At 31.7% G+C, this 27,363-nt stretch overlaps 1 protein-coding gene and 1 non-coding gene across 4 annotated transcripts; both read left to right on the top strand.

Moving 5' to 3' along the window:
* Positions 1–15,222: 15,222 nt before the first annotated feature.
* Positions 15,223–15,304, top strand: TRNAS-AGA (transfer RNA serine (anticodon AGA)). The gene has a single exon. It is a non-coding gene; the product is annotated as a tRNA-Ser (tRNA).
* Positions 15,305–18,299: 2,995 nt separating this feature from the next.
* LOC120083160 (uncharacterized) lies at positions 18,300–22,719 on the top strand. Of its 3 annotated transcripts, none has more exons than XM_039038765.2 (7): positions 18,300–18,502; positions 18,635–18,798; positions 19,583–19,670; positions 19,974–20,077; positions 20,219–20,294; positions 20,373–20,439; positions 22,540–22,719. In XM_039038765.2, the coding sequence occupies exons 2-6, from the start codon at positions 18,676–18,678 to the stop codon at positions 20,387–20,389; spliced, it is 408 nt and encodes a 135-aa protein (XP_038894693.1). In that variant the 5' UTR covers positions 18,300–18,502; positions 18,635–18,675; the 3' UTR covers positions 20,390–20,439; positions 22,540–22,719. The 3 variants fall into 3 exon arrangements, with proteins under 3 accessions (XP_038894693.1, XP_038894691.1, XP_038894692.1); XM_039038763.2 differs by having other exon boundaries at positions 18,300–18,544; XM_039038764.2 differs by lacking the exon at positions 18,300–18,502 and having other exon boundaries at positions 18,551–18,798.
* Positions 22,720–27,363: the final 4,644 nt, after the last annotated feature.

Genomic DNA, 27,363 nt, shown 5'->3' with positions numbered 1-27,363 from the left:
GGAACCCATCTCATCTCCTGTACCTCTTGAGGTGTCTTAGGACACTGGTCTTTAGACAGAATAATTCCATGTCTGAAAGATAATAAACCCCTCTTGAAATTCTGCATCCCGTACCTGATCAATATTTGGTTAATGTACAATGCTTGAGACACGACCAACCTCTTGTTCTTACGATCCCGAATGATCTGGATCCTTAGAACATACTACGCCTCTCCCAAATCTTTCATTTGGAATTGGGTGACAAGCCACGATTTAATGCCAGTCAGAAAGCCTACATAATTCCCAATGAGTAGGATATCATCCACATACAGCATCAGGAAAGCTACTAAGTTGTTGATGATTTTCTTGTAAACACAAGGCACATCAACATTTTGAACAAAGCCAAACGATTTGATTACACTATCAAATCTAATGTTCCACGATTGAGACACCTGTTTCAACCCATAAATGGACCTATTAAGCTTGCAAATCCTTTGCTCTTGATCTGGAACAATGTATCCCTCTGGTTGAACCATGTAGTTGGTCTCCTCAACATTACTATTCAGAAAGGCGATCTTGACATCCATTTTCCATATCTCATAATCATAAAATGTGGCTATGGACAGAAGTATCCTGATAGACTTTAACATGATAACATGTGAGAAAGTTTCCTCATAGTCCATTCCCTCGACCTGGGTATAACCCTTTGCCATGAGTCTAGCCTTAAAGGTTTGCACCTTTCCATTAACACCTTGTTTTCTCTTGTAGATCCACTTACACCCTGTAGGTTTTACCCCATCAGGCTGATCCACAAGTTCCTAGAAAGAATTAAAGTACATAGACTCAATTTCTTGGTTCATGGCTTTAATCCATTCATCTTTGTCAACGTCCTTCATTGCTTACTTATAAGACAATGGATCCTCAACTCCATTATCAGACAGGATGTTTTGAACTTCAGTCAAACCCATGTAGCGTTTCGGAGGGTTCGCAACCCTCCCGCTACGTCGATGCAGTATCAACTCTTGAGATGGTTGACTAGATGTACCGACATTAATAAATGAGGCAAACTTTCACCCATCGTTTCTTTGGGGTAGCCTGTAAAGAGGCAAACTTACAGGCTCTTTCATAGATGATTATTCAACACTCTTGAGATGGTGGATACCCTATCGTTTATAGTCTCAACCCTCTCGCTACGTCGATGCAGTCTCAACACTCGAATCATAGAAGTATCCATCCATCGTTTCTTTGGGGTAGCCTATAAAGAGGAAAACTTTCAAACGCAGTTCCAACTTTTTAAGGTTAGCCACGAGTACGTGGGACACATATCCCCAAATCCTGAAGTGGCGTAAACTACCTTTACAGCCTTTTCACAGCTCAAAAGACGTTTCAGAAACACTTTTCGAGGGAATGCTATTCAAAATGTAACATGCAGTCTCCACTGCAAATCCCCAAAACAAGTCTGGAAGATGAGCATAACGCATCGTAGACCAAACCATGTCCAACAGGGTTCTGTTTCTCCTTTCTGATACACCATTTTGTTGAAATGTACATGGGGCTGAGATTTGTGATGTGATTCCATGTTTTATCATATAGTTCTAGAATTCGAGGTCCATATACTCTGTAACACGATTAAATTGTAGTGTTTTTATCTTCTTACCTAACAAGTTTTCAATTTTAGCTTTATACTCCTTGAACTTATAAAGGGATTCAAATTTACGTTGCGTTAGGTATAGATACCCGTATCTTGAATAATCATCTATGAAAGAGATGCAATATTCATACCCACCTCAAGCTCTAACACTCATCGGACCACAGAGGTCTGAATGTATAAGCTCCAAGGTTTCCTTGGCTCTATAACCTTTTCCAGTAAAAGGTCATTTGGTCATCTTGCCTTCAAGGCATGATTCATATACCGACAAGGAGTTTTCTTCTAAACTCTTTAGACGTCCACATTTCACCAACTTCTCAATCCTATTGAGGTTGATGTGACCTAACCATAGATGCTAATGATGGACGTTTTCCTTAGGAGAAACCCTTGGTCTCTTTGCAGTTGTTGCCATTCTAAATATTTCAATATTAAGCAAGGATTTTATGACTAACTTAGTATATATAAGTTATTTTCCATTGAACCAAAACCAATCTCCATACCATTCTTTAAAATAAACACTTTACTCTCATAAAAAGAGATGGTATGACCATGTTTAATCAGACAAGAAACCGAGATTAAGTTTCTTTTGATATGAGGAACTACAAAAATATTATCCAGTAACAGATAACGTTTCTTGTCTAAAAATAACTTCAGCCTGCCTACAGCAACAACTGAAACAACCTCACCAGTATCGACTCGAAGAGTCAACTATCATTCTTCCAACACTTTCTAGGAACTAAATCCTTGGTAGGAAGAACTTACGTGATTAGTAGCACCTGAATCATGTATCCAGGCAGAATCATCATTCTCTACCAAACATGTCTCCAAGACCAATAAATCACATTTACTGTCTTTAGACTTCTTCCTCTTCTGAAGAGTAGTTGGATCAGTATCATAATCTAAATAAGCTCCAAGTTCCATTTCAGAGAACAATTCTCGTCGATGAACTTCATTAGAGTAAAAAAAAAAATAGCTTTCTCTTTTAGTCTCTTCACATTCAAGAAAGACTGGAGGTTATCTTAGGAACTGACACTATTGGTTTCTATGTCATCCATCCCTTTGTGCTAAAAAAGTGAGAACTTACGTTTAAATAATTCTTGCAACGAGTCCATGATCTCACGTACAATGACCATGTTCTCAACCCTTTTGGTCAATGCATCAGGTATGCTAGCCAAAATGTGAAGTCGGGCCATCGAATTAGCCTTTATCCACACCTCATATGCATTACAAATATTTTGCGGTGCATCAAGGGTTGGGACTTAAGGATACTCCTCAACCATGACAAACTCAAGGTCGTTTACCACGAAAAAATGTTTTAAGAGACTCTTTCCAATGTATGTAATCGGTCAAATTAAAAGAGGAACTAATGGAAAATCATACATGTTGCTGAAAAAAACAAACACATTGATCTACATTAGATTTTAGCAAATACTCTTGAAAAACAACATCCTATATGGTTTAGCAAAACTTAAATGAACCCTGTGTGACATCTAGTTTCGCAATGATGCTTCAGTGGTTTAGGACAAAAGCCACCGAATGATAGTCAATTTATCCCTCCTCTGAATTGAGACACTCTCAACCAGTTATTAATACCAGAACAACTCTTGTTCCTATAACGATTAACCATCATTGATTTGGTCAAGAAATAATTAACTTAGTTAATAATTTCCCATAAGTGTGACCCTTCATTTTAGATCCTAGAGTTCCGCCCCAAGCAGCCAATCCGAAAGGAAAAAATCCGATTGGTGCAAAAACTAAAGCGGCCCTATTCATTTCTAGAGTCACCTTGATATTGACCAACCGCACAAAAACCATCCGAATGGGGACGCTCCCTGGGCGCCACGAGGCCGTGCAAGAAGATCTCATGGTGCAAACCAATGAATGAGACCGTAGGACATGTTGACACACATCCTTCACCCACTTATTATAAACACTTTCTCCGTCTACCTTGATATTGGCTCATGCAAACACCATCCGAAGGGGGATGCTCCCAGGACACCACGAGACCAAGCATAAATCTCACGGCGTGAACATTCAGGGAGAAACATGAGTGAAATTGACATATTATATATCTCTTTTCCTCCCACTGAGTATTTTATAACCTAAGGTTTGGTTTACTTAGAAAAACACGACTAACGATTTTAACTAAGTGACTTTTTAGGTTTGCCCAAAAGTAACGCTTACTTTGGAAAGTTGAACAACTTTTGATCATCATTCATTAAACTCTTTAATGAAGTATTTGATTAACTGTCACATGCTTGTAGCAAATCTATCTAATTCATCTTTCCAGGTAGGTTCTCAGGTAGGGGTATTTCGTTTCCGTCAGCTTAAATACCCCAGCCTAGACAGAACTCTCCTTAGACAAAAGGTCCTTTATAGATAGATTTAATACAATTTTAATATTTTGTTTCAATCAATTTAATCCTATTAAACCAATTCAAAAGATTAAACTTAGGTATTTAATCTCATTAAAACCATGAATTTAGTCTATCTTAATCCAATTTTAAAATCCTTTTAAAACATGAGTTCGCCTAAGTTCGCATGCAACTCTTTCTTATTGATTTTAGTTCTAATTTCCATTATAACGCTTATAACAGGAAACAACGAAAACCAACCACAATACAAAACAACACATACAAGGCATTCATAACTCTTATAAATAAGCCTAAGTCATGTTCCTTGCATTGTTCATTCATTACTACTAGTATATAATACTTATATAACAAAGCAATGAACCAAGCATACATGCTCTCATACACCCTTATACTATAAATCTTATAATATAAAGATGATGCATGAATATGCTTAATGCATGCATAAATATAACTCTTATATTTCTTGATGCATGAACATGCTTTCTTGTAATTCCATCATGTCAATAACTATATTATAACACTTATAATATATGATGCATAAATATAATGCATAACCTAAGGTGGATTTTAAATCTATATGTCATATACTATGGCATATAAACCAACATACATCTCATATATATTAAATAAAAGTTGATGAACCGGGATAATTAGCCTCAAAATCCTCAAGAAACTAAGCTAACTATTACAAAGAGCAATGAGTAAACTGGTTCAAACAGGCGAACCAGGTTTTGGACCGTCCAGGCGAAGCTCGTGTCTCCTTGATAATGTACCAAATCCTTGTGATCGTCTACACGATAGAGTAGACACTTTATTCAATCATTTAGCAACAGTGTATGAGCATAAACAATTGTGTACCTTTGATTATGCGATGAAGCATGAGGTTACATGATCGTGCATCGCGCATCGTGCAATGCGACAACGATGCTGTGAAACATAATCGTTTAAACGATCCCCGAGCAAGCGTAAGGTATCGTATACCAGGTGATCGTGTAGTCAGTGACTATGTGATGAAGCATGTTGAACTACATGATCGTTTAGTGCGCGCGTCTTTTATCAAACGATGAGAGTCAAAACTCTATATGATCATTTACCTCCAGCGTCCACACAATCGAGCAATCAACGCTACGCGATAGAGTAAACTCTTTGCCCCACGATCGTTCAGTAAATACTACACGATCACACATAACTTTTCTATACAATTGTTTAGCCTGGGCTACACGATACGACCGACCTTTGGTCTTCTTCCTCGATGAGAACTACATCTTTATGATTTGAAACTTTATCACGAACGACTCAAACAACTTCAAACACTTTGAATACAAACTCGAATGCTTGTTAATTATGCCCAAAACCGCAGGGGCCCTTACAAACTAACACTTTGTAAACTTAAAGAAAGCTTTAAAAAGAGGCAACCATCCCGTAAACATTCATTAACACATTTAACGCTTAAACGCATTGCAGAACAAACTTAAAATCCACCATGATTATAAAAGAAGTTTAATACAGGAATTTGGAATCAGAACAACCTGGCTCTAATACCAATTGAAGAAAATCACAAACAGAGATTTCCATGAGCAGCAGAAGTGCATTCCAAATTCCATTTGGACGAACACAAATAATTACAGTCTTAAAGGAAACATACAGATTATGCATCAATATAAATTACAACTTGCTATAAAAGATTCAAGGGATAGAGTATGTGTACCTATGAAGAACCATTCTTAAAAAATCCCTCGATCAGTCTTCAATGCGTCCAACAATGCACTCGAACGCAATGACCAGAACATCATGACCACGAACAACTTGATGCTCCTCAAACCCAATCGAGTCCAACTCGATTCACAAACAGAGTAAGGACACCACCACAAGTGTTACCTTGGTATTCTTGGTGTGAGAATCTAGGAGTTGTGGGCTCTGTATGATCTTGGCTTGAGGAAGAGAGGAGATCTATGATTGAGTAGACGATCGAGTAAATGGGAGATAAGAACACTATCTATCGCATAGACAATGTACTCGATCGTTTAGTAAATGAAGCATATCATATAGATTTTGCTAATTGATCGTGTAGCAACAATCATTTGAGTAACTATCATATAGTCAACTCTTAAATGATCGTTTACACTCTCAACGGCTATCGCTTAGCAAAAACAATTTACACTTGATAGCCCTTTTCCGTGAGAATTTTTCGAATGGATTAACCTCTAATTTTGAGGGAAAAAAACAATTTTTCTTTTATCTCACGGTTACCATAAAACTTCCAATAACCTCCCACTCAAACGGTTATTAGAGAAAAAGAATTAATTATCATATAATTCATATATTATAAATAAATATGATAACCAACTTATCATAATATATTTATAACCTATAGTTTTAATATTTCATCATATGAAACATTCAAACCATAGTTCTTTTTTTATTTTATGGTACTTAATACAAATCATATTTATATTAATTTCTCCATTTAATGTATCTCATACATCACACCAATTATATCACATATAATTGAATTTCCTCTTTGTTAATTTGAACAATTCAAAGTAACACAAAATCTGATTCTCAACTTGAACCTATTGAGATACCAAAGGGACCTTATGGACCTGTAACTTGAAGTTCTAACAATAAGTGAATAGCTGACTAAACTTTTCAGTCATGAGATCCACCATCCGTTAACTGCCGGGCACTCCACTAAAGACCGATAGTTGCACTCTTCGCACTACAGATATATTTATGTGTCCATATAACCAATCAATAATGCGATAACCCTTCACAAACCGCTTGTAAGTACAACTAGGCCAATTTACCGTTTTGCCCCTGTAGTTACATCTAACTTCTTAAGTACCATTAATTCCTCTAATGAACAATAATGCATAGTTCTACTATGATTGAGTTTTCTCTTCCAAAGAGATGGTGTGACCACTATGTTCAAGACCTGGAATCAGCCCTTAAGGGAGTAATTTATCTACTTACCCCTGCTTCGGGAAAAGAGTGAATTTCGTCTTGTGTAACTGTGTTCCTAGCTCCCCAATCAGATGAATCCCCAAAAAGGTAGGCTTGTTGAGTTTGCAATCTGGCACTCTTACCCATATTAATCAAAAGACCGCTCTCATAAGCAGGAGTTCCCAAAACACTCAGGATTAAGGTCATGTCACCTATGGTCATTTTAGTGAAATGTAAGCCTCAATTAACAACGGCGTTATATAAAGAGACTAATCATCTCGTGGCCCGGTCTTATACAAACTCTTTGTATAGGACACCCCTGATTGCATGTCTCCACATAATGGTCATGATCAGACCATTTGTAGCAGTTTACAACACTTGTAAATATCTACAAAGCGGGTCGTATCCGTATTGTCACCAGGATAAGGTATCCCTCCTTTATTCTTATACTACAAACCATTTAGGTCATTACTTAAGGTATGATTCACTTGTATGTCTCACATACATGCTTAAGTTTACATAAAATAACCACGGATCTTAGTTTATTAGATATGAGTAAATGTAAATAAAACAACTCTTATTTTATTAGTAACAATGTGTACAAAAAGTATACAAACTACGAGACCACTGGGAGAATTAGGACACCAATCCCAACAGACGGTGGCCAGAAGCATCGCCTAACTCTTAAAGAAAAACAGTAGAAGATTTATCCATTCCTTGATTCTGATGTTGCGGACCTACTGGAGTAACTGCTAGAGAAGAAATTTATTTAGTTAGGGGAATGCAAGCGACTGGAACAAGTAGGAAAAGTAGATGATCCTAACTACTACAAGTATCATCGGATCATTAGCCACCCAGTGAAAAAATGCTTCGTGTTAAAGGAGCTAATTCTGAAGTTGACTCGTGAAAAGAAGATTAAGCTAGATTTGGATGAAGTAGCTCAAATAAATCACACATCACATCAACATCGACATCAATACCAACACCAACTCAAGTTCAACTCCACGAAACAAGTTTTTTCGGAAGCCTCGTGCGAACACTAATCATCCAAAAAGATCAACAACCCAAAGGTTGATTCTCCAAGAAGATCGACAAGTCCAAAGGTCGATCGTCCAAGAAGATTGACAAGCCCAAAGGCCGATCATCCAAGAAGATCGACAAGCCCAAAAGTCGATCATCTAAGAAGATCAACTAGTTTAAATATTAAAATTTATTTTGAACTCATCAAAGAATTATTATATTAGAGATTGTATTTGCTATATTGAAATCAATACAAATACAACGTTCAGATTTCACGAATTAAGTTTTCATAGAAACCTCGTGCGAATAGTTGTACCAACTTAATAATAGTTTAATTGGTTTTTATGTACTAAAGAAAAACGAATTGCTTAATTGACTAAACATTATATATCTTTTAAAAGTCAAATGTTTAAATCTCTCCGTCACATTTTTTAATTTTGAAAAAGTATCCGTAATTTTGTTATTGTAATTTTTAAAAGATGAATTTTATGTATTAATAAAACTTTAATAAATAATATTCATGGACACTTTTATCAATATTCTGATAAAGACATTGAAATTTTTGTTAACATCGACAATAAAAACTTTGCTTAACCCAACCTGATAACAAAATATATATATAACACTAATCTTGGAAAATTGGCTCAAATTTTGTCTAAGCTAAAAGTATTACTCATATTTTAACGAAGATCGTTAATTTAGAGACTTAATTGAACAATTTCTTAGATTTAGAGAATTTAATTGTATAATTTTACAACACTAGTTAGACCTATTATTGTCCAAACTTCAGAGATTAAAAAAATAATTTACTCGCTCTTATAAAATTTTTGGTTAATATAATATACCATGTGCATTAATGAAAAATAATTGGTATTTATTAGGATGATAAAGATAGCATTGTGGTAATTAAAATTTTAAAAATAAATTAAAGTGAACCCTAATGAAATTAATAATTAAAATTGTAAAACAATATTGGTAGATATATGTACATTATAGATTTTATTAGTAAATTGCAAGAGATAGAGGATGGAGAATAATAGTGAGAATATGGAATAGTAACCAAGTGGGGTTAGGAACAAAGCAAAAGCATCTTTTCCTCAAATCTCATATCCTAAGTGATACAAAATTAAATAGTTTTTATTTCAATTGGAGAAACCTTCTAGATATTTATTGAGTGGCTCATTGGGTCAAAATTTAAAATAAAAATAAATAATCCAAATGTTCATTATCTAAATATTTGATTCTCATTTTTCATAAGTTTAGAGGTCTTCCTGATAATTAAGTTTGAAGAGTAATAAATTTTTTATTTGTTAAACTCTCTATATTCAGATTATATATATAAAGAAATAATTTATCTAACGGACAAGTTTTATTAATCTTTATGTAAAAAGGGCAATGAGAATAATAAATTTAACTCAATTGGTTAAAATATTATAATTTCATCAAATGTCATGACAAGTAAAAATCATTCCTCCCCACCTTCTTCTTTCGCAAATCCAACCCCTCGAGCTCCAAATAATATAAACAATATCAAATGAAATAGAGCATATAGATATATAAATAACAATAAAAAAAAAATTAGATGATGTCATTCCAGATCTAGAACGAAAAAAGTAATTTAACCTAAAAGTTCTAAAAAAATGAGATTTTATATAACATGTGGAAGGGTAGAATCGAACCTCTGATATTAAAGTCAACAATACAAACTTTATGCTAGTTAAATTAATTATGGAATATCATGTAGGCCATGTGGATATTTCTTTTATTTTGGGAGAGATTTCATAGTATTCAATTACTTAGACCTCGTCTGGTAATGATTTCGTTTTTTGTTTTTTATTTTTTAAAATTAAGTCTAATTTCTCTCTATTTCTTACAATGATTCTTTCTTAAGAACAATTGTCGAATTCTTAGCTAAATTTTTTAAAAAAAGTGTTTAAAACTACTTTATTTAATTTGGATTTTTTAAACTATTAATAAAAAAGTAGATAACATAAGAAGAAGTTTGAAAGTGGAAGTAATGTCTATAAACTTAATTAAAAAAAAAAAAATCAAATAATTACCTATTGTAGCCTAAGTTGAACGCATTTGTCCACTACTTAACTCAAACATATTTGACAATGAAAGGGAACACAATGTCTAAAAGTCAGAGATCTAGGTGGATATAAAGGAAAAATAAAAGGCAAATTTCACTTTTGAGTTTGTGCATGCACTTTAGGAAAATAATAACAAAAAAGTCAGATATAAATATTTGATTTAAATATTACGTTGGTCCTTATTTTTAAAAGATTCATTTTGGTTATGATACTACTATGGTTCATTTATTTTTTAAAAGTAATCTTATTAGCTTCTTAAAATGAAAGGATCAAAATTATCACTTTTTAAAAATACATATATCAAATTGAAGGATTGTGAGATCCGATACGGAAGCGGGGACCGGTCCTAATTTTTAATTTCACAAAATATTAACAATACAGAGATCAACATTATGCATTTTAACATAAAATTACAACATGCTATAACAAATACAGTGAAGAGGGATTAGGGTTTTTAGTTGTACTAAACTCTCGAAGACAAGATCTTCACAAATCCTCTTCAAGTTCACGATCTCACCTTGGATCATGAACAAAAAAACCAACAAATCAACATGGACACCACCACAAATAAACCAAGGTATTCTCTTTTGGGATTAAGAATTCATAGGAGTTGTGGGCTCTGTAATGATTTTGGGAGAGAGAGTTGAGGAGGAATTTTTTCTTACAGATCATTCTTAGGAGCGCTTGAGATTACAAACTCTCTGCAAACTTTTTGGGAAGATGATAAATCATGCATAACCTCCCCTACCTCCCACGTATCCATTAAGAGAGAATTCCTTAGTTGAATTTAAATTTTTTTTAAAAAAATTATTTAATATATTACATCTAACCAACTCATCATATAATATATATTGTACTATATATTATATCTAATAATATATATATATATAACCTATAGTTTATATTATATCAAATATAATATACTTATAGTTTGAAATTCTCTCATTAATCTATGGTATTTAATATAAATCAAATTTATATTAAAATTTAATTATATGACTCCAATTGATATAATTAATATTTGAATCATATTCAAATATTTATTCTCTCTTAAATAAACTTTATATTAAAATGTATCAAATGCATTATATTAATTATATCACATATAATTAATTTATATTAATTATATCATATATTATTAATTTTCTTAATTAATTTGAACAATTCAAATTAATCTAAAAATAATTTAATTCTCAACAACCCTAGTTGAGCTATTGAGGGGATCTTGTGGACCTGTAGATTGAAGTTCCAATGGTACTTGAATAATTAATTAATTAAACTCTTTTAATTAAATTATCCAACATCCATTAACCGTCCGTCACTCTACTAAAAACCGCACTCTTCGCACTACGACTATATTTCTGTGTCTATTAAATATAACCAGTCAACAGTGCGATGACCCTTCACAAATTGCTTGTAAGTACAGTTGGGTCAAAATTACCGTTTTACCCATATAGTTACATCTAACTCCTTAAGTACCACTGATCCATCTAATGAACAATAAGTCATAGTCCAACTATGACTGAGCCCCTCTTGGGGCAAGAGATGGTGTAGCGACATATTGTTTAAGACCCAGAATCAAACCTTAAGGGAGCAATTTATCTACTTACCCCAGCATTAGGGAAGGAGTGAATTCCGTCTTGTGTAGCTGTGTTCCCAGCTCCCCAGTCAGACGAAGCCCCAAAATGGTAGACATATTGAGTCGAAGAACTAGCCACTCTCACCCATACAGATCAAAAGACCATCTTCATAGGTAGGAGTTCACAACTCACTCGAGATTCAGGTCATATCACCTATGGTCATCCTGGTGAAATGCAAGTCTCTACTATTAACAGTGTTAGATAGTGAGACTATTCATTTTGTGGTCGGTTTTATACAAAACCTTTTGTATAGAATACCCCAGCTCACATGTTTCTACATGAATAATTAGGATCAGACATTTGTAGAACTTTACAACAATTGTAACATCTATAAAGCGAGTCGTATTTATAGTGTCACAAGGATAAGGTACCCAACCTTATCCATCTACTATAGACCATTTAGGTTTCACTTAAACACGATCCACCTGTTTGTCTCACATACATGTTTAAGCTATAGAAGATAACCTTTGATGTTTGTTTATTAGTTTTGTGGGTTAATGCTACTACTCAGATTTTATTAAATAAATAAACGATTTGTATAATAAAATTACAAACTACAGGACCTACGAGATTTAGGATATCAACGCCAACATAAATGAATTGAAGTTGCAAATAGAAATACTGAAATGAACATTTTGAAAGTATAATGAGCATAAAATAAACTAAAGTCAGAAGTACATACACCAAATTAGGGGTGTTCAAATGACCCAACAACTTGGACTACCCAACCCAAACTATATGGGTTGAGTTGGGTTAGTTTTGTTTTTGGGTTGAGTTGGGTTGAATATTTTCTATTTTTCTTGGGTTGAGTTGGGTATGGGGTTGAATAAAAAAAAGGAAATTGGAGGAAATAGCAAAATCGGAGGTTGTGTTTTGATTTTTATCGAAAAAATAAAATAATAAGATTTTTGGCAAAAGCGTGCCGTGCACATATCATATATATTTTTAATCCCCAATTATCCCCGGTATGGTCGATGACCAGTTTTTTCATGTATTGTATAATTGTTATACCGTGTATAAATTCTCAATAGAAATACAAGGTAAATGGAATCATCTTTATGAGACCGTGTATCAATTCCCAATAGAAATATAGTGTAAATGGAATCATCAGTTATGAGTCTTCACCTAAAAAATTCAAAAGATAAGGTGCCAAATTTTTCTCCCATTTTAAAATTTGAATTGACGATTTCATATCTGTTTGATTTGATTTAACAAGTTTTTGAAAATATTCAGAATTAATCAATCTTTAATTTGTTTGTCGCTATTTTTATTTTTATTTATAATATATCTTTAGATTTTACATTATTTTATTCGTTTTCATTATTATTTTAAATTCAGATTAATTTTTTTTTTATCTTGATTAGGATTTTACTTTATATTTTATACATATTATCATCTAACAAACTGTATATTTCATTTATTAATTTATTTTTTAATCATTTTTGTATTTTTTAAGCACCTTTTATTCATTATCATCTTATTACATTATTATACCATTAATTTCTTTTTGACAAACAAATAAGTATTCACTTTTTCAATCTTATTGTTTTTGCTATGTCTCTACAATAAGTTAGGTTTCTTTCGTAGGCCTTGTCGTTGATGGAGTTATAAATATAGTGTAATTGTTGAAGCTTAAACAAAAATAAAATTATGAATGTAGTGTAATTGTAAATAAACGAGCTCCATTCCTGATTTTTTTCTCTCAAATTATATTTGAATTTATCTTTTATTATCAAATTTGATTTTATCTTATTAGGTTTCGACTTGTTTAAATGTTTGTTACAAATTCAATTGCGTCTAAATATTTTTTCATTATTTTATACATATTGTTATCAAATTAATTTGATTTTTTTTTGTTCATATTTTTTAGGTTTTCAATTTTTCACATAGAAACACTTAAAAATGGTTTGTTGTACTTAATATATATATATATATATATATATATATATATATATAAATAGAAATTAAGGTGCCATAATAATAATATCGTCGTCGTCATCAAAATAAGATAAAAAAAATCTTAAATCTCATATTCTTCATCTTCTTCACTTAGTCGCCCCTTCCCCCAAAATCTCATATTCTTCATGTCTGAGATTGTTGGTTCAACAATCTTTTCTTGAATTTCATCGTCTTGGCTATCTTTTGATGACCACCATCGCCGACCTTTTTTTGCTTGCACACATGTTTCCTGCTTTTGTTTCTACTTTAAACATCGTTTTCAACCATGATGTTCTGGGTTGATAGTGTTTAAAATTAGTTTTCAAGATCCTATAAGCAAAATGGCCACATGTCCCTACAACTTGTTTGGTGTCAAATGCAATCATATTTCCAATAATCACATCGTCCTAAAGTTGCAATTCCTTCGAATACTCATTTGCCAACAACTTTACTGCTACAATCAACTTTGCAGCCAGAAGCGTTAAGGACTATATTGAGTGATTTTTAATTTTTGCTTATGGAATGTTTAGATACTGTGTATTTGTGGCTCTAAAGTATTTAAATAGAGTGTATTTGTGGTATTCAAGTTGTTTTTGAAGCAGTTTATCCTTGCATTCTCGTTTGTATTTAATTTTATTGTTTTAGGGTAGTTTTGTCATTCACTAATTAGTGTTTTCTATTATTTAAACTCGTTTTTGCTATTTTTATAATTTTGAAATATTTTTGCCATTTTTCAAATGAAACTTTAAAATTTGTTATTTTTCTTGTCAGTCCTAAAAAAAATTTGGGTTGATCCAACCCATCCCGAATTATATATATATAATTGATGAATTTTTTAATTCTTTATGTTTTTCTTTTAAGAATGTTTGTTTTTGCATTAAATTTGTAATAGATATTATAGATATTTGGTACGTAAGAATTTAGTTTTATGAGATTTTAGTTATTAGATATGTGTTGTAGATAAATTTAAGTATTTTAAACTAAGAAGAACAAATAATATTAAGCCGACAACCCAACCCAATCCGACCCATGTACACCCCTACATCAAATTAATATTTAAACCTAAATATTTCTAGAAAAATTAGGAGAAAAAAATCAATTTATATCCCTAAACTTCGAGAGTTGTATAAATCAAAACACTGAACTAATAATTGTATCAACTTCAAATTATAAGCTTTTGTAAGTGTTTTTATTTACACTCTTCTTCTAGATTTCGTTTGAATTTTATCAATCAAACTCTTAAAATTTCAGAAGTGAATAAATTTAGAGCACTTATTAAGATTGTGTTTGAAAATTATTTATACACCCAACACTTACACGTGTGCAGACTTCTTCAAACGTAGAATTAATAAAATGGACGATTAATGATTATCTAAATTAATTCAATTGTAAAAGTTTATTTAAATGATAAAACTATAAATCTCACATCACATTTATAATGAAAACGTAAAAAGAGTTTATAAATTGAAACACTTTTGATAGTTTATAGTTTAAATTAATACTATTCTGAATCTAATTAATGTGAATTAATATTTTCCACAGAAATTAAATATGTTATATAATAGTTTCTAACTATTTTCAGAGTCGTGGGCGTGCCGGAGTGGTTATCGGGCATGACTAGAAATCATGTGGGCTCTGCCCGCGCAGGTTCGAATCCTGCCGCTCACGTTTTCATTCTATATTTTGGAAATTTCATTTTTGGCTTATTATTCATATTATTCACAACCAATTTAAATTATTCCACCCATAAAGCAATAATCATTTTTACATGTATTGAATGTTTTGAAAAACTTTGGATAGGACATATTGATTTGATGGAATTGACATCTCAAATTTCAAATATCAGTCCCATCCTTTCATTTCTTTTCATTTATTTATCTTTTATTTTCACCCATCAATTCTAATAATTTTCCGCTTTTCACAAATAATACCTTTTTCTTACTTTGTTGGATTGTTCAAGTGTTATTTTAGTCGGGATCGATATTGAAGTCTTTATATTAAAATTTTAATTTTAGTTGGGATCGATATTGAAGTCTTTACATTAAAAAAATTTACTCTTTTTTTTTTTTTTTTTTTTTTTTTTTTTTTTTTTTTTTTTTTTTCCACATGTTTCAACTTTAAGTTTTGTACTTTCTTAACGACAATTCTGACAAGATAAATTAGAAATGAACAAATGTGAGTTTATATACTGATTGTTTTTTAGTTGAATTGATATCATTTTTGCTAATATTTCATGGGGGTGTATATAAAAGCACCAAAAACCGATCTGGTAGATCAAAATCGATCGAATGAAGGCCGGTCGGTCGGAGATAGGGGTCGGTTGATTTTCGATTTTTCTGAAAAAATTTGAAACCGACCGATCGACCAATAATATATATATATATATAAAACAAGCTCATTACCACCGATCTAAGCCCAAGCCTTAATTTTGATTTATTATTACTTTTTATGTTGCCTAATTTTCAAACCCATTACATGATTTATTTAAATTTTATTATAAAAAAATGATTGATTTAAAATTAAAAAATTGCTAATTTATTAACCTAACAATAACACTTTATCCATTCATCTTTCCTTTTCATTCTTTAAAACAAAAAAAGATGAAAAAAAAGACCAAACTGACCGACTGATGATCGAGTAAATTTCAAACTCTTTTTTGGATCGGTTTTCGATGCCGATTTTCTCCCAAAATTGACATCGACCGATGTACACTCCTACGTTTCATCCCAAAACGGAAAAGTAATTATATCAAATACTAATATTGTTCCTAGTTCTCTTAGTTGCTTCATGAACTACAACGTACTAGATTGTTTTTCTCAAAACTTTATAAATTGAACACTTATCTTACTCCTCCATTTTGATTCTCGAGAAAATGAAACTAAACAAATATCTTCAAAATGTTGAATCAATAATGATCTTGAGGAGAAACTTTTCCTCAAAATTGTACACTATATAAAAAGACCTTATTTCCTTCAATAAACAAAGAAAGAAGCAAAATATGCTAAACAAATGCATTTAAATCTGAAGGCAAACTCACTTATCTAAAGTAAAAATAGATCAAGTTACAAATTTATATGGATCCAACCAAGATGGCATCAAGATGATTCATTCAAATAACGGTAGAAAACTAAAAAAAGTTTGTTGTGATAAGCAAGATCTTGTTTCGAGGGATGTTTTTGAAAAAATCATAAAAACAAAAGTTCAAAAAATAAATTTAAATTAATAAGTAAATATTTTATAATTTTCAAACAATATAACATATCTAGCTATTTTCAAATATAAAAAAATAAATCAAAATATATTTATAAATATAATAATATTTTATTGTTGATGTGCAATTTACGATGATAGATCACCATTCGTGTTTATTTGTGTTATAATAGACATAGAAAATAGTTATCGTGATTGATCGTAGATAGGCTGATATTTTTTTAAAATAGTTTTGATATTTAAAACAAATTTTCTATATTATATTTATATTAGTGGTATTTTGATGTTATTTTCTTTAGATTTTTTTCTAGAAATTTTATGTGTATGTTTGAATTTTTTTGTGCCATTTTTGAACATCACTCCCACAATCATTCATGGCAAAAATTTCAGCGGGGTTTCGCCTCTTACAAACAAGGAAATGAAATTGAAACGATTCCTTCCTAGTTCCTTGATTTCCCAGAAGAAAATGGGGACCATCTTTAGGTAAAATCACGCTTGCTAGCTTTGATTGATCGATCAATGGCTGATATTCATGGACTTGACCTTTTCAATTCCTCTTTTTCTTGTTTGTAAAGTTTATTTTCAAGATATTATTTCGCATCGATTGCACTAGAGTGGTTGTAGAATGGCTTCACGTCTCTCTCAACTATGATTGATGACTCTTTTTCTTTTAATATTCTTCATCGAAATCTTTTCTCAATGTAATCATGGAGAAACGACCAAACAAATAAATCCCCACAACCCCATTTTCCCCCTAAACAAATTGCTTTGATGTTCAACTTGTACCACCTCTCTGGCCCTCGATTTCATTTACCTTATCCAAAAATTCGTACTGTTTTGTATTTTGATTTTACTTCTTTTGGGAGTTTTTTTTAATCATATCTTCATTAATGAACTGTTTTGTTTTTATGATTGGGGTTTGAACGAATCTTCCTGTTCTTGAGAGCCCACCTTTTTCTTTTTTTTTTTTTTTCTGGGTTCTGTAATGGAATATGTTTGAACCCATGGAATTTTTTTGTCTCCTTGAGTTAGATAGATCAAATAGTTTGATGGCATTGGAATCAACTGGGACATTGATGATTTAGGGAGTTTAAATAGTTGATTTCTTCTGTTTTGGGCATGGGAAATGGCATATTTTAGAGATGAATCTTATCTTGTCACCTGCTATATACATGTGGGATTGAACCCATTTTAGTTTTTCTCTCTCTTTATTTTACTATCCTTGTCTCTCATAAGTCATATTCAACTTGGACTTGAAGAAAAGCACTCTTAGGGATTGCCATTGGTTGTGTGGGGAAGAAGAGAACCTGGGTCAGATAATATAATGAATATAATTGTGCTTGTGAATTTGCATTATCCATTAAAGAACACGTGGCACAACAAGATATGTCCAATTAGGATCACATGTGGACCACACTTTGCACTTATCCTCCTATGTTCTCACAGGAAGAGCATGGATGATATTATTATTTTGTATGCAGAGGCTAGAAAGTGAATGAGGAAATTTCCAAAAGAAAATTCCCAAATAAGATCTTTGTTAAACTAATTAGGAGGCGGCTTCTCTTTCTTTATTTCTTTTCTATTCTTCTTTTTCCCACCTTGTGATGATGGCACATGGATGACAAAGCAGCAGTCACTGCATTCTTCTTATAAATAGTGAGTTGAGGAGTCAATTTAGACATATCTCATTCTTAGCAGGTTAGCTGATTTAGTAGATCTTTACAAGTATAGTTTCTTGCTTTCATTTCTTACTCTTCTGATTTCTTTCAATCGGGTGTGGTGGAAAAGGAGAGTAATTTTGTTTGGTAAGAAGGAAAGGTTGAGAGAACATGGAGGGAAAGTCTAAAGGGTATCAAGCCTCCTCTTTCGTTGCCGATCTTTTTGATGTCAAGGAGCCGCCATTGTCATCCACATCAGGAGTCTTTGCAGCAATTTTTTCATCTCCACAGAAGGTAATGCTGCTGTTTTTTAACTGCTCCTTTCTACGTAGAACTTTCTTCCTCCTTTCCCAATAGGTTCAGATTTTGTCATAGAATTCCAAATGACTTGGAAGACATCGAGGCGTTATGGGATTTGAAAGTTTTGTTGCATAATGTTAAAAGGATGAATTTTGAAACTTATGTAGCATTTTCTAAAGTTCATTGCTTGAGGTCCCCCTATTTTTTCATTTATGGACAATGATATATTTTTTTCCAGAATTCCCTACTTCGACCAGTATTGCAAGTTTTGTTTCAGAAAATCTAGTGTGAAGTTATTATTGCAAACCTTCACATATATTTCATTTTAGTTCTTATATTTCCAATTATGTGGTTCTGATCCTCAAACTTATAAATCTTCATCAATTGTCGTAATTATATTTAGCAGAGATCTTTGACCATCCGTTTCCATTTTTGGTATCAAACTTGATTTCTCTGACACAGAAATTGAGTCCACATTTTTACTCAAATATAATATGAAAATTTATTGTTAAGGACTAAAATGAACTTTTACCTACACAAGAAAATAGGACGTTCAAACTACAGGGAGGGTCCAAGCGAAGACTATATATATATATTTGATAAGAACAAAAAAAAAAAAAAGATTTATACATGTTATTCCTTACATTTCATACTCTTCTTTAATTACTTTTACAATTTTGAAAAGAGTAAAATAATATGGACCTGGACGGTTCAGGTGCCATAGAGCCATTATCAAAGCATAATTTCTTTTATAGCACTATTATTTTCTAATTTTCAGGGGAGAGGCAGGAATTCTTCTAGCTCTGGGGATTGGCTAAAACAAACCAATGGAAATCAACCACGCCACACCAGACAAGGAAATTCAGGTGTGTGAATTGAAATATCAATCCCGTTAAAACTGATGGACAGAAGGGTATGATATGCAAATTCACAAACCACAGGAATGGATCTTTCGAAACCATTTAAAAAAAATGAGTATTATCATTTATGAAATTCCTAAACTGCAAGAATGTAATTTATTAACTATTTGTAATAATAAAAAAGATAAGAGCAAAGAGCTTCGAAGACCACAGGAGTATAGTTCTCAATTTTAATCTGTTCCGAAGAAACAAGAAATCAAGTTATTATACGTATACCTAACAAAAACCAGATCTAATAATTTCAAGCAGGGAGTTTGGAGCCGTGTCATCTGAGTTCATCTCTATACTATGGAGGACAAGATGGCTACTCCCAGGCCCCATCAGCTGGACCATCCCCACCCTCACCCCCCACTGTGAGTATACTTTGTTGATCAATTTGGATCATTGTTAAAGATGTGTGCACTCTGTTGTAACTTTTATGATTTCATCAGACCGATCAAAAACTGAAAGTAAAATTGATTGTTCTTTTTGTTGCCAATTCATTGATGACCCAGATGAAGAAAAGTGGGGGAGAAGATGATCCAAATGGAAACAACTCTCAACCTGCTTCTAGGGGAAATTGGTGGCAAGGTACTAATACTATAATGGACGAAGTTGTTGGAATCTGTTGACTCATCCGTTTGTCTCTGATTTCAAATTCTTTCGTAGGTTCTCTTTATTATTAGAACCGTCTGCCTTGCCTTGGTGGCGCATGAATTCCCACCTATTTTCTAAGGTATGTCGAATGTCGTTGATTACTTATTTTATGATGTCATTTTGCCTGCATGAACATGTATTTCAAAGTCTTCTTGTTAGTTACGATAACTCCGAGTGAATTTGAGAGGTTTATTCGATGATGTTACGTTTACTTACGTCTCGTGATTGAAATGTCCTTGATATATTAGAATCCACAATCAGTGACATTGCTTGTTTGAAAGTGACATATCTAACCGAGTTTGATTCAACTAGGATAAGTTCGACCAAGAACGGAAATTATCTTTCTCAGTTAGAAGTTGATTCACAATTATTTTCTTTATATTAAATAAATGATTCCATGAGCTGGGAGCATAAAAATTATTTGAACCATAGAGAATTCAATTGGAACCAAGTTTGTTAAACTTCCATTGCCTGTCTTTTCAGTTTTCACCCACTCGATATTATGAAGCTTAGAAGCTGATTCCTTGTGGACCCACTAATATTCCAAATCAATAGGAAAATTTCAAACATTTAGTCAAATTATCATTTAAGCTATTGTTTTTATTTATTAAATCCCGTATGACTTTTCAATGTCACTGGAGTGCGAAGATATAGAAGTTGTTTGGTAACGTTGTTGTTTCTTATTTATGACGTTTTAAATATATTTGCATTTAATGATGTTTCATGTTTTTCTTTTTTCCTTTTCTTTTAAATGTGAAACAAAGCTCTCTATTTTAAAAATTTCGAATAGTTACATAAAATATAAAACTATTTGTCAAAAACTATACCTCAAACGTTCCTCTTGATGCCAACACGAGTATAGCTCAACTGGCATGGATTTGTACTACCAACCTCGAGGTTTGAGATTTGATCCCCCGTCCCATATATTGTCCTAAAAAGAAAAGTCCCTCCCTTATTTGTAAAGAATAGGGTATGACTACAAGACTCTTCTCAATTCGAGTATAGCTCAGTGGATGTGGCATTAATGACTATTGTAGGTTGATTCGATCCCTCATGTCTTCACTAGTTGAACTTAGAGAAGAGAGAGAGAGAAAAAAAAAGATAAGTACAAAGGGTCTTTATTTGTCTCAATATCAAAGAGAAGCATTGAATTTTGCCCATTCCTCCTACTCCCACTACCAATCTCTTGCCTTGTGGAAAAAAATCAATCATTTCTTTCCAACCAAATATTCTTTAGTGTTTGGTTTAATAGCATTGACCAATAGAATCTTTGCTTTCTACTTTAAAGGATGGATGCAAAGCATTTGAACCATATTTCCATCCAAGGGAAGTGACCCTCTGAAATAATCCAAACATTTATGAGAGAGACCTAACTCTTCATGCTAGAAGAAAAAGGGAATAAGAGATGATTCAATTCTTATGTTTTAAGAAATGTTTCTACAATTGTATATAGATCTCAGGGACAAAAGTAGAATTCTTTTCCTGCTTTTCAATTCTTAGATACATAAAATATATCATATCATTTCATAGAACTTTCAAAATGTACAAAAGATAAAAGAAAAAAAGCTTAGATGGTGGTAAAACTTTCCTCTTTTAGTTTTAGGGTAATTGCAATGGATAACACTTTTTGGGATAATAATTGAGTGTATAGCAACATTGTAAAAGAATTGCAAATATAACAAAGTTTACCAGTGATAGACTCTATCGCTAAACGACTCCTATTAGTGATAGACTACGCTGATAGATTCTTATCGGTGATATGATCTATCACTAATACACTTTGAGAATTGGATTTAAATTTTGCTATATTTGCAAATTCTTTTGCATTGTGCTATATATGCAAATACATTGAACCTAATTGCTATATTGCAGTTAATAGTTTCATTAATCTTGAAATCTTGAAATCATGGGTTAGCCTATTTGTCGGTTTGGTCGATTGGTTTGATTGAGGTAGGCCAGCGTCGCTAGTTAAAAATCTTACTAATGCGACGTGATGGTTTGAGGGTGAAGGGAGGCGGTGTGGGAGATGGACAATTTGTATCAGATACCAACTTTAGTTTTGGTCGGTTTGGTCGGTTTTACTTTGTCCCCTATCACTTACATTTCAATTCAGCACATTTTTTTATGTGGTAGAGGGATAAGGCTTTTTCACCCTGAAATGCTCTCTTTTTGGGTTCAGGAATTCATAAAGCAGCAGAGAAGATGAAGCTTTGAAGTTGAATTTACATTTTACATTACATATTGTGTATACTATTTCAAATTTCTTGTTTGGTTTTTATTTTCACATTTCAAAATGGTTTGGAGTTTCTGTATTTTCATTTCTCTGATCTGTTTTATAAAAAGCTCTGTTTTATAAAAAGCTTTGTTGTTTCTTATATTTACTGTCTATGGTGAAAATACCACATAAATAATCCTTCTAAAGAATTCCCTAATAATGATATTTAAGGATAAATGCAAATTAAGTCCTTTGCCTGAGAATAGAACTCCTTGATGTTTCAAGTAGTGAAAAAAAAATATTTATTGCAACTAATTTAGTTTCTAAGCCAACAAAAGCCTAGTTGAACGAGCATTTGAATGTACTGGGGACCAAGAGGTTTGTAGTTCAAATATTCCCATTCTCAATTTGTACTAAAAAAACTCACAAAATGTGCGATGTAGATGGAATTCTTTTCCATTGTTGCATGGTTGAGAATTTAGTTTTACTTTAGTGGAATAAATGTTAAAAAAGATCCTAAATAATTCAATAACCTTTTATATTGTTTAACATGAATAGTTGTAACTATTTGAAGGAGACAAAAGAAAAATTAATGAAATTATAAAATGCAAAGGACATGATTGTTCAAGTATGTCTATTTGATTGGATTGTGATGTTTCAAATTTATGGCCTTGATCACACCTATAAACGAAAAAATACACCATTTTGTCATGTAATCACTTCAACTCCCAATTATAATGGGGCAAATGACGTGACTTTTTATTCAAACATATTTCTACTCCTAGATTGTGATGTTTCGTATTTACAGTCTAGATCATACTCATATACGAAAAGATATACAACTTTGTTGTGTACTTAGCTTCACCAAGAAATGTTGTAGCACAATAAAAGACTTTAATGTCCATTCAAGCACATCTCCAATATTAGATTGTGAAATTTTACGTCTATATAGTCTATATCACACCCATCACAAAAAAGATACATCCCTTCATCATTTCTCCAATTTAACTCAAGTAGTTGTAATGATAGATAAAATGAAAATGGAAAGATTATTCCCTTATATTCTCTTTTATATCTATAGTTTTTTAACATACTACTTATATTTTTGTTGATATGACACTAATTATACAAATTTGCTTATTAGGCTGTAATTATAACATCTTCTAATAATAATAACGGAAAATAGCTTTTTGGTCACTGGGTGTTAGGTTTAGTTTACATTTTATCCCTAAATTTTGAAATATTATAAATTTAGTGCTTTTTGGTCATTGGGTGTTAGGTTTAGTTTACCTTTTATCCATAAGTTTTGAAATATTATAAATTTAGTACTTAAATTTTGAGATCGGATTCAAATCAGTCTCTAGCTTTCCATCATTAACGTTAATTTCTATAAATTACATTAAAATAACTATGAAGTTAAATTTACAATTAAATTCAATAAAAAATAGTGAAACTTAATTAATTATAATTTTGTTAAATAAATTTAATAGATTTTAACACTAAAGACGAAAGTGGATATTTATAAAAAAAAAATTGAGGTTAAAAATATAAATTTTGAAATTTAAGGACCAAATTGAAACAAAACTCAAATTTCAAGAATAAAATTGTAATATTTTAAAACTCAAATACTAAAATGAAACAAATCTCACTTTTAAAGACTAAATATGCAACCTTTGAAATCTAAGATTAAATGGATTTTATTTATTATTTATTTTTTAAGATTAAGATTATATATTTTAATAACATTCTTAAAAATATTGGAGAAGCACAACCATTTTGTACATTTTATTTAAATATTGTAGTTTGAAAAAAATAATTAGTGAAATAGATAGTTTTAAAAGTATTTAGAGATTTGTGGTAGTGTGACAATTTTTTGAGAAGTTCGAGCGTTAAAAAAAATAAAAAATTAAGTCGAATGTTGAAATCTCGACCTAAAGTAATTTGAGGGTTGGAATTTCAACCTAAAAAAATTTAAAAAGAAAGTCGAGGGTTCAAAACTTGACCTACATAGGTCGAATCTCCAACCCTCGACATCTTGTTGCGCCAGTTGAATTCTGCTGCTTGCATGCACCTACTATCTCGAGAACCTACATGCCAAATCGTCACCTCGCCTCTGCAGACCTCAACTTTAAAGACTCTGCCGCTCCACTTGCCTACTTGCTCCTTTTAATCTGTGGGTCAAGTTTTGAACACTCGATCTAAATAGATCGAATCTTCAACCCTCGACATTCTGTTGCGCTAGTTGAGTTCAGCTGCTTGCATGCGTCTGCTATCTCGAGAACTAGCATGCCAAATCGTCACCTCGCCTCTGCAGACCTCAACTTTAAAGCCTCTACCGCTCCACCTGCCTACCTACTCCTTTTAATCTGTGAGTCGAGTTTTGAATACTCGACCTATTATCTTTTAAATCATTTTCAGATCACAAATAATACACAATCTTACTCAGCCTCTTACTCTCATAAATAACACTCTTACTCTCTGCCTCTTACTCTCTTCTTCTCTTTCGTGTGAATCTTTTCTCCTCATACTTCACCCTTCTCGAATCACAAATTATATAGGTTTGTTCACACTCTACTAGATTTCTATTTTTTTTAAAAATAATAAACTTTGTTCCTATTCTCATATTATTATTATTTTTTTTTTTTTATATATTTTTTATTGTTGTTCGAGAAACAAAGATTCAAAAAGAGGTACACGTTCACTTAACTAAATTCCTATTATTCTAATTAAAAAATAAGTTATAGATTATAATATTATTTTATTTTTTTCGTAATTTTTTTTGCTGGATAACAAATAACAAAAAAAAGGAGATCGTTGTCACTTTGAAAAAAAATGTAGAACCACTATTGAATTTTTGAGTTTAACATTTATTTATTACTAATTTTTTGTTTTTAATAATTTTTATATTTATTTTATGCTAGATATATCATTTTAATTCCTTATATATTGATGTTAATAGTTTTTTTAATATTAGTTATATATTGATATTAGTCTGAATTCAATAATATTTTAGATCTACCATGTTAATATTTTAGATCTACCATGTTAGTCTCAATTCAATAATAGTTTTTTAATAGTATGAATTCAATAATATTTATATATTTATGTTAGTAGATTTTTCTTTATAGTTTAATGTTTTTATTTATATTATGTTAGATCTACCATGTTAATGTTTTCTTTTGCATTTTAAATAATAGTAGTGTTACGGTTTTCTGTATTTTTTTTGAAGACATTAGATTTTAGGCATTAGATATTTGATTTTTTTTAGTATTTAACGATTTTTTAATAAAAAAGTTTAGTTTATATTTAATACAAAATTATTAATTTGATGTTTAAAGTTTTTTATTATAAAAAGTTTAGTATTCTTGTTTGTTTTTTAAAAATAATATTCGATTCTGTTAGTTTTTAAATAGTTTGATGTTAAATCTAAGTTAATTTTTTAAAAATATTTTTTAATATTTTTATTTGTTTTTGTTTGTATTTAAATTTGATAATTAGTAAAATAATTAGTAATGTATTTTTTTGTCTTTCTTTTTTTTTTTTTTTTTTAGAAAATGACGAACAAATATTTAAGATTTATATTGTTTATAGATAGTAATGTGATTGATGATGTTGATGAGGTTGATTATGACCAACCACCACGTGGGAGTTTTAGCATAAATGTGAACAGTTTGTTTGTATTTGAACAATTCATTGAAATGATAGGGATGACACTTGGTGTAGATATGAGAGCAAATTAGTTAGAAATAGTATATAGACATCCTAATCTAACACCATCAGGATCAGTAAGGTTTATGTCATTTCCCATTCCTAATAAACAAGCAAAGAACTTGATGTTCTTAATTGCGATGCCACTCCCGAATTTAGTTCATTTATATGTTAATGTGAGTAGGGTAGGATTAGATATAAACTTGAATGCACAACCTTTTAATCAGTTTGAAGATCCGACTCAATGTATTGACCATGATCCTGAATCAATTGCACCACCCTGTGATTATGAAGATATGGTGGCTAACAATCAATACAAGGATTTTAGAACAGAAACCGATGATGAATTTGAAGAATAGGATTTTGATGGTTGTGAACATGAGTTACCTTTAGATACATTCAACGATTTGAACATGAATATAATAGATAACATTCGAGAACACGACTCAATTGTAGCCCCTGTGGATGTTGACAATAGCCAAAGGGGATGATTTGTCAACATAAAGAAATGCTACAACATGCGGTCAAATGTTTTACTATTAAGTGTCACACACCATATGAAATGGAATCGACACTGACGATTTGGGCAATTCAGTATAAGAAGTGGGAAGACGGTTGCAAATGGAGATTTTGTGCAACAAAGAAAAAGTCGCATGACTTGTTTGAGATCAATAAGTATGTTGACCAACATACATGTTTTTACTCAAAACTTAGTCAAAGTCATGTGTAGTTAGATTCATCAATGAATACACTAGATTTTTGTGATTCGTAATAGAAAAACCGTCCATTAGCGTGACACAACTACAGTCCGACATAAAAAAAAATAGATATTATGTTCCTTACCATAGGGTGTGGGAGGGCAAAAGAAAGGTGTTGGCTAAAGTGTTCGGTGACTGTGACGAGTCATACAAATTGTTACCTAGGTGGTTGTATATGGTTAAGTGGACCAATACCGGAACATATGTAGAGTGGAGAGTGAAAGAAACACCAACTGAATGACATGTCATCCTTCTGTATTTTGGGCATTTGGTCTTTGTATGAAGCTTCTAATAGATGTCAACCAATGATTCAAATAGACGG

Source organism: Benincasa hispida, chromosome 8 (genome assembly GCF_027475165.1).
Source record: "Benincasa hispida cultivar pf3 chromosome 8, pf3_genome.v1.1, whole genome shotgun sequence".
Taxonomy (NCBI): Eukaryota; Viridiplantae; Streptophyta; class Magnoliopsida; order Cucurbitales; family Cucurbitaceae; genus Benincasa; species Benincasa hispida.
The sequence above is the reverse complement of the archived record's forward strand: the minus strand, read 5'-3'. Positions and strand labels throughout refer to the sequence as shown.

Bases quoted from the DNA above. Each gene is read 5' to 3' on its own strand.
- LOC120083160 (XM_039038765.2), top strand. From the start codon at position 18,676: ATGGAGGGAAAGTCTAAAGGGTATCAAGCCTCCTCTTTCGTTGCCGAT. The intron at 19,671-19,973 runs GTGTGTGAATTG...AATTTCAAGCAG, and splicing joins CACCAGACAAGGAAATTCAG to GGAGTTTGGAGCCGTGTCAT. The intron at 20,078-20,218 runs GTGAGTATACTT...TTGATGACCCAG, and splicing joins CCCCACCCTCACCCCCCACT to ATGAAGAAAAGTGGGGGAGA.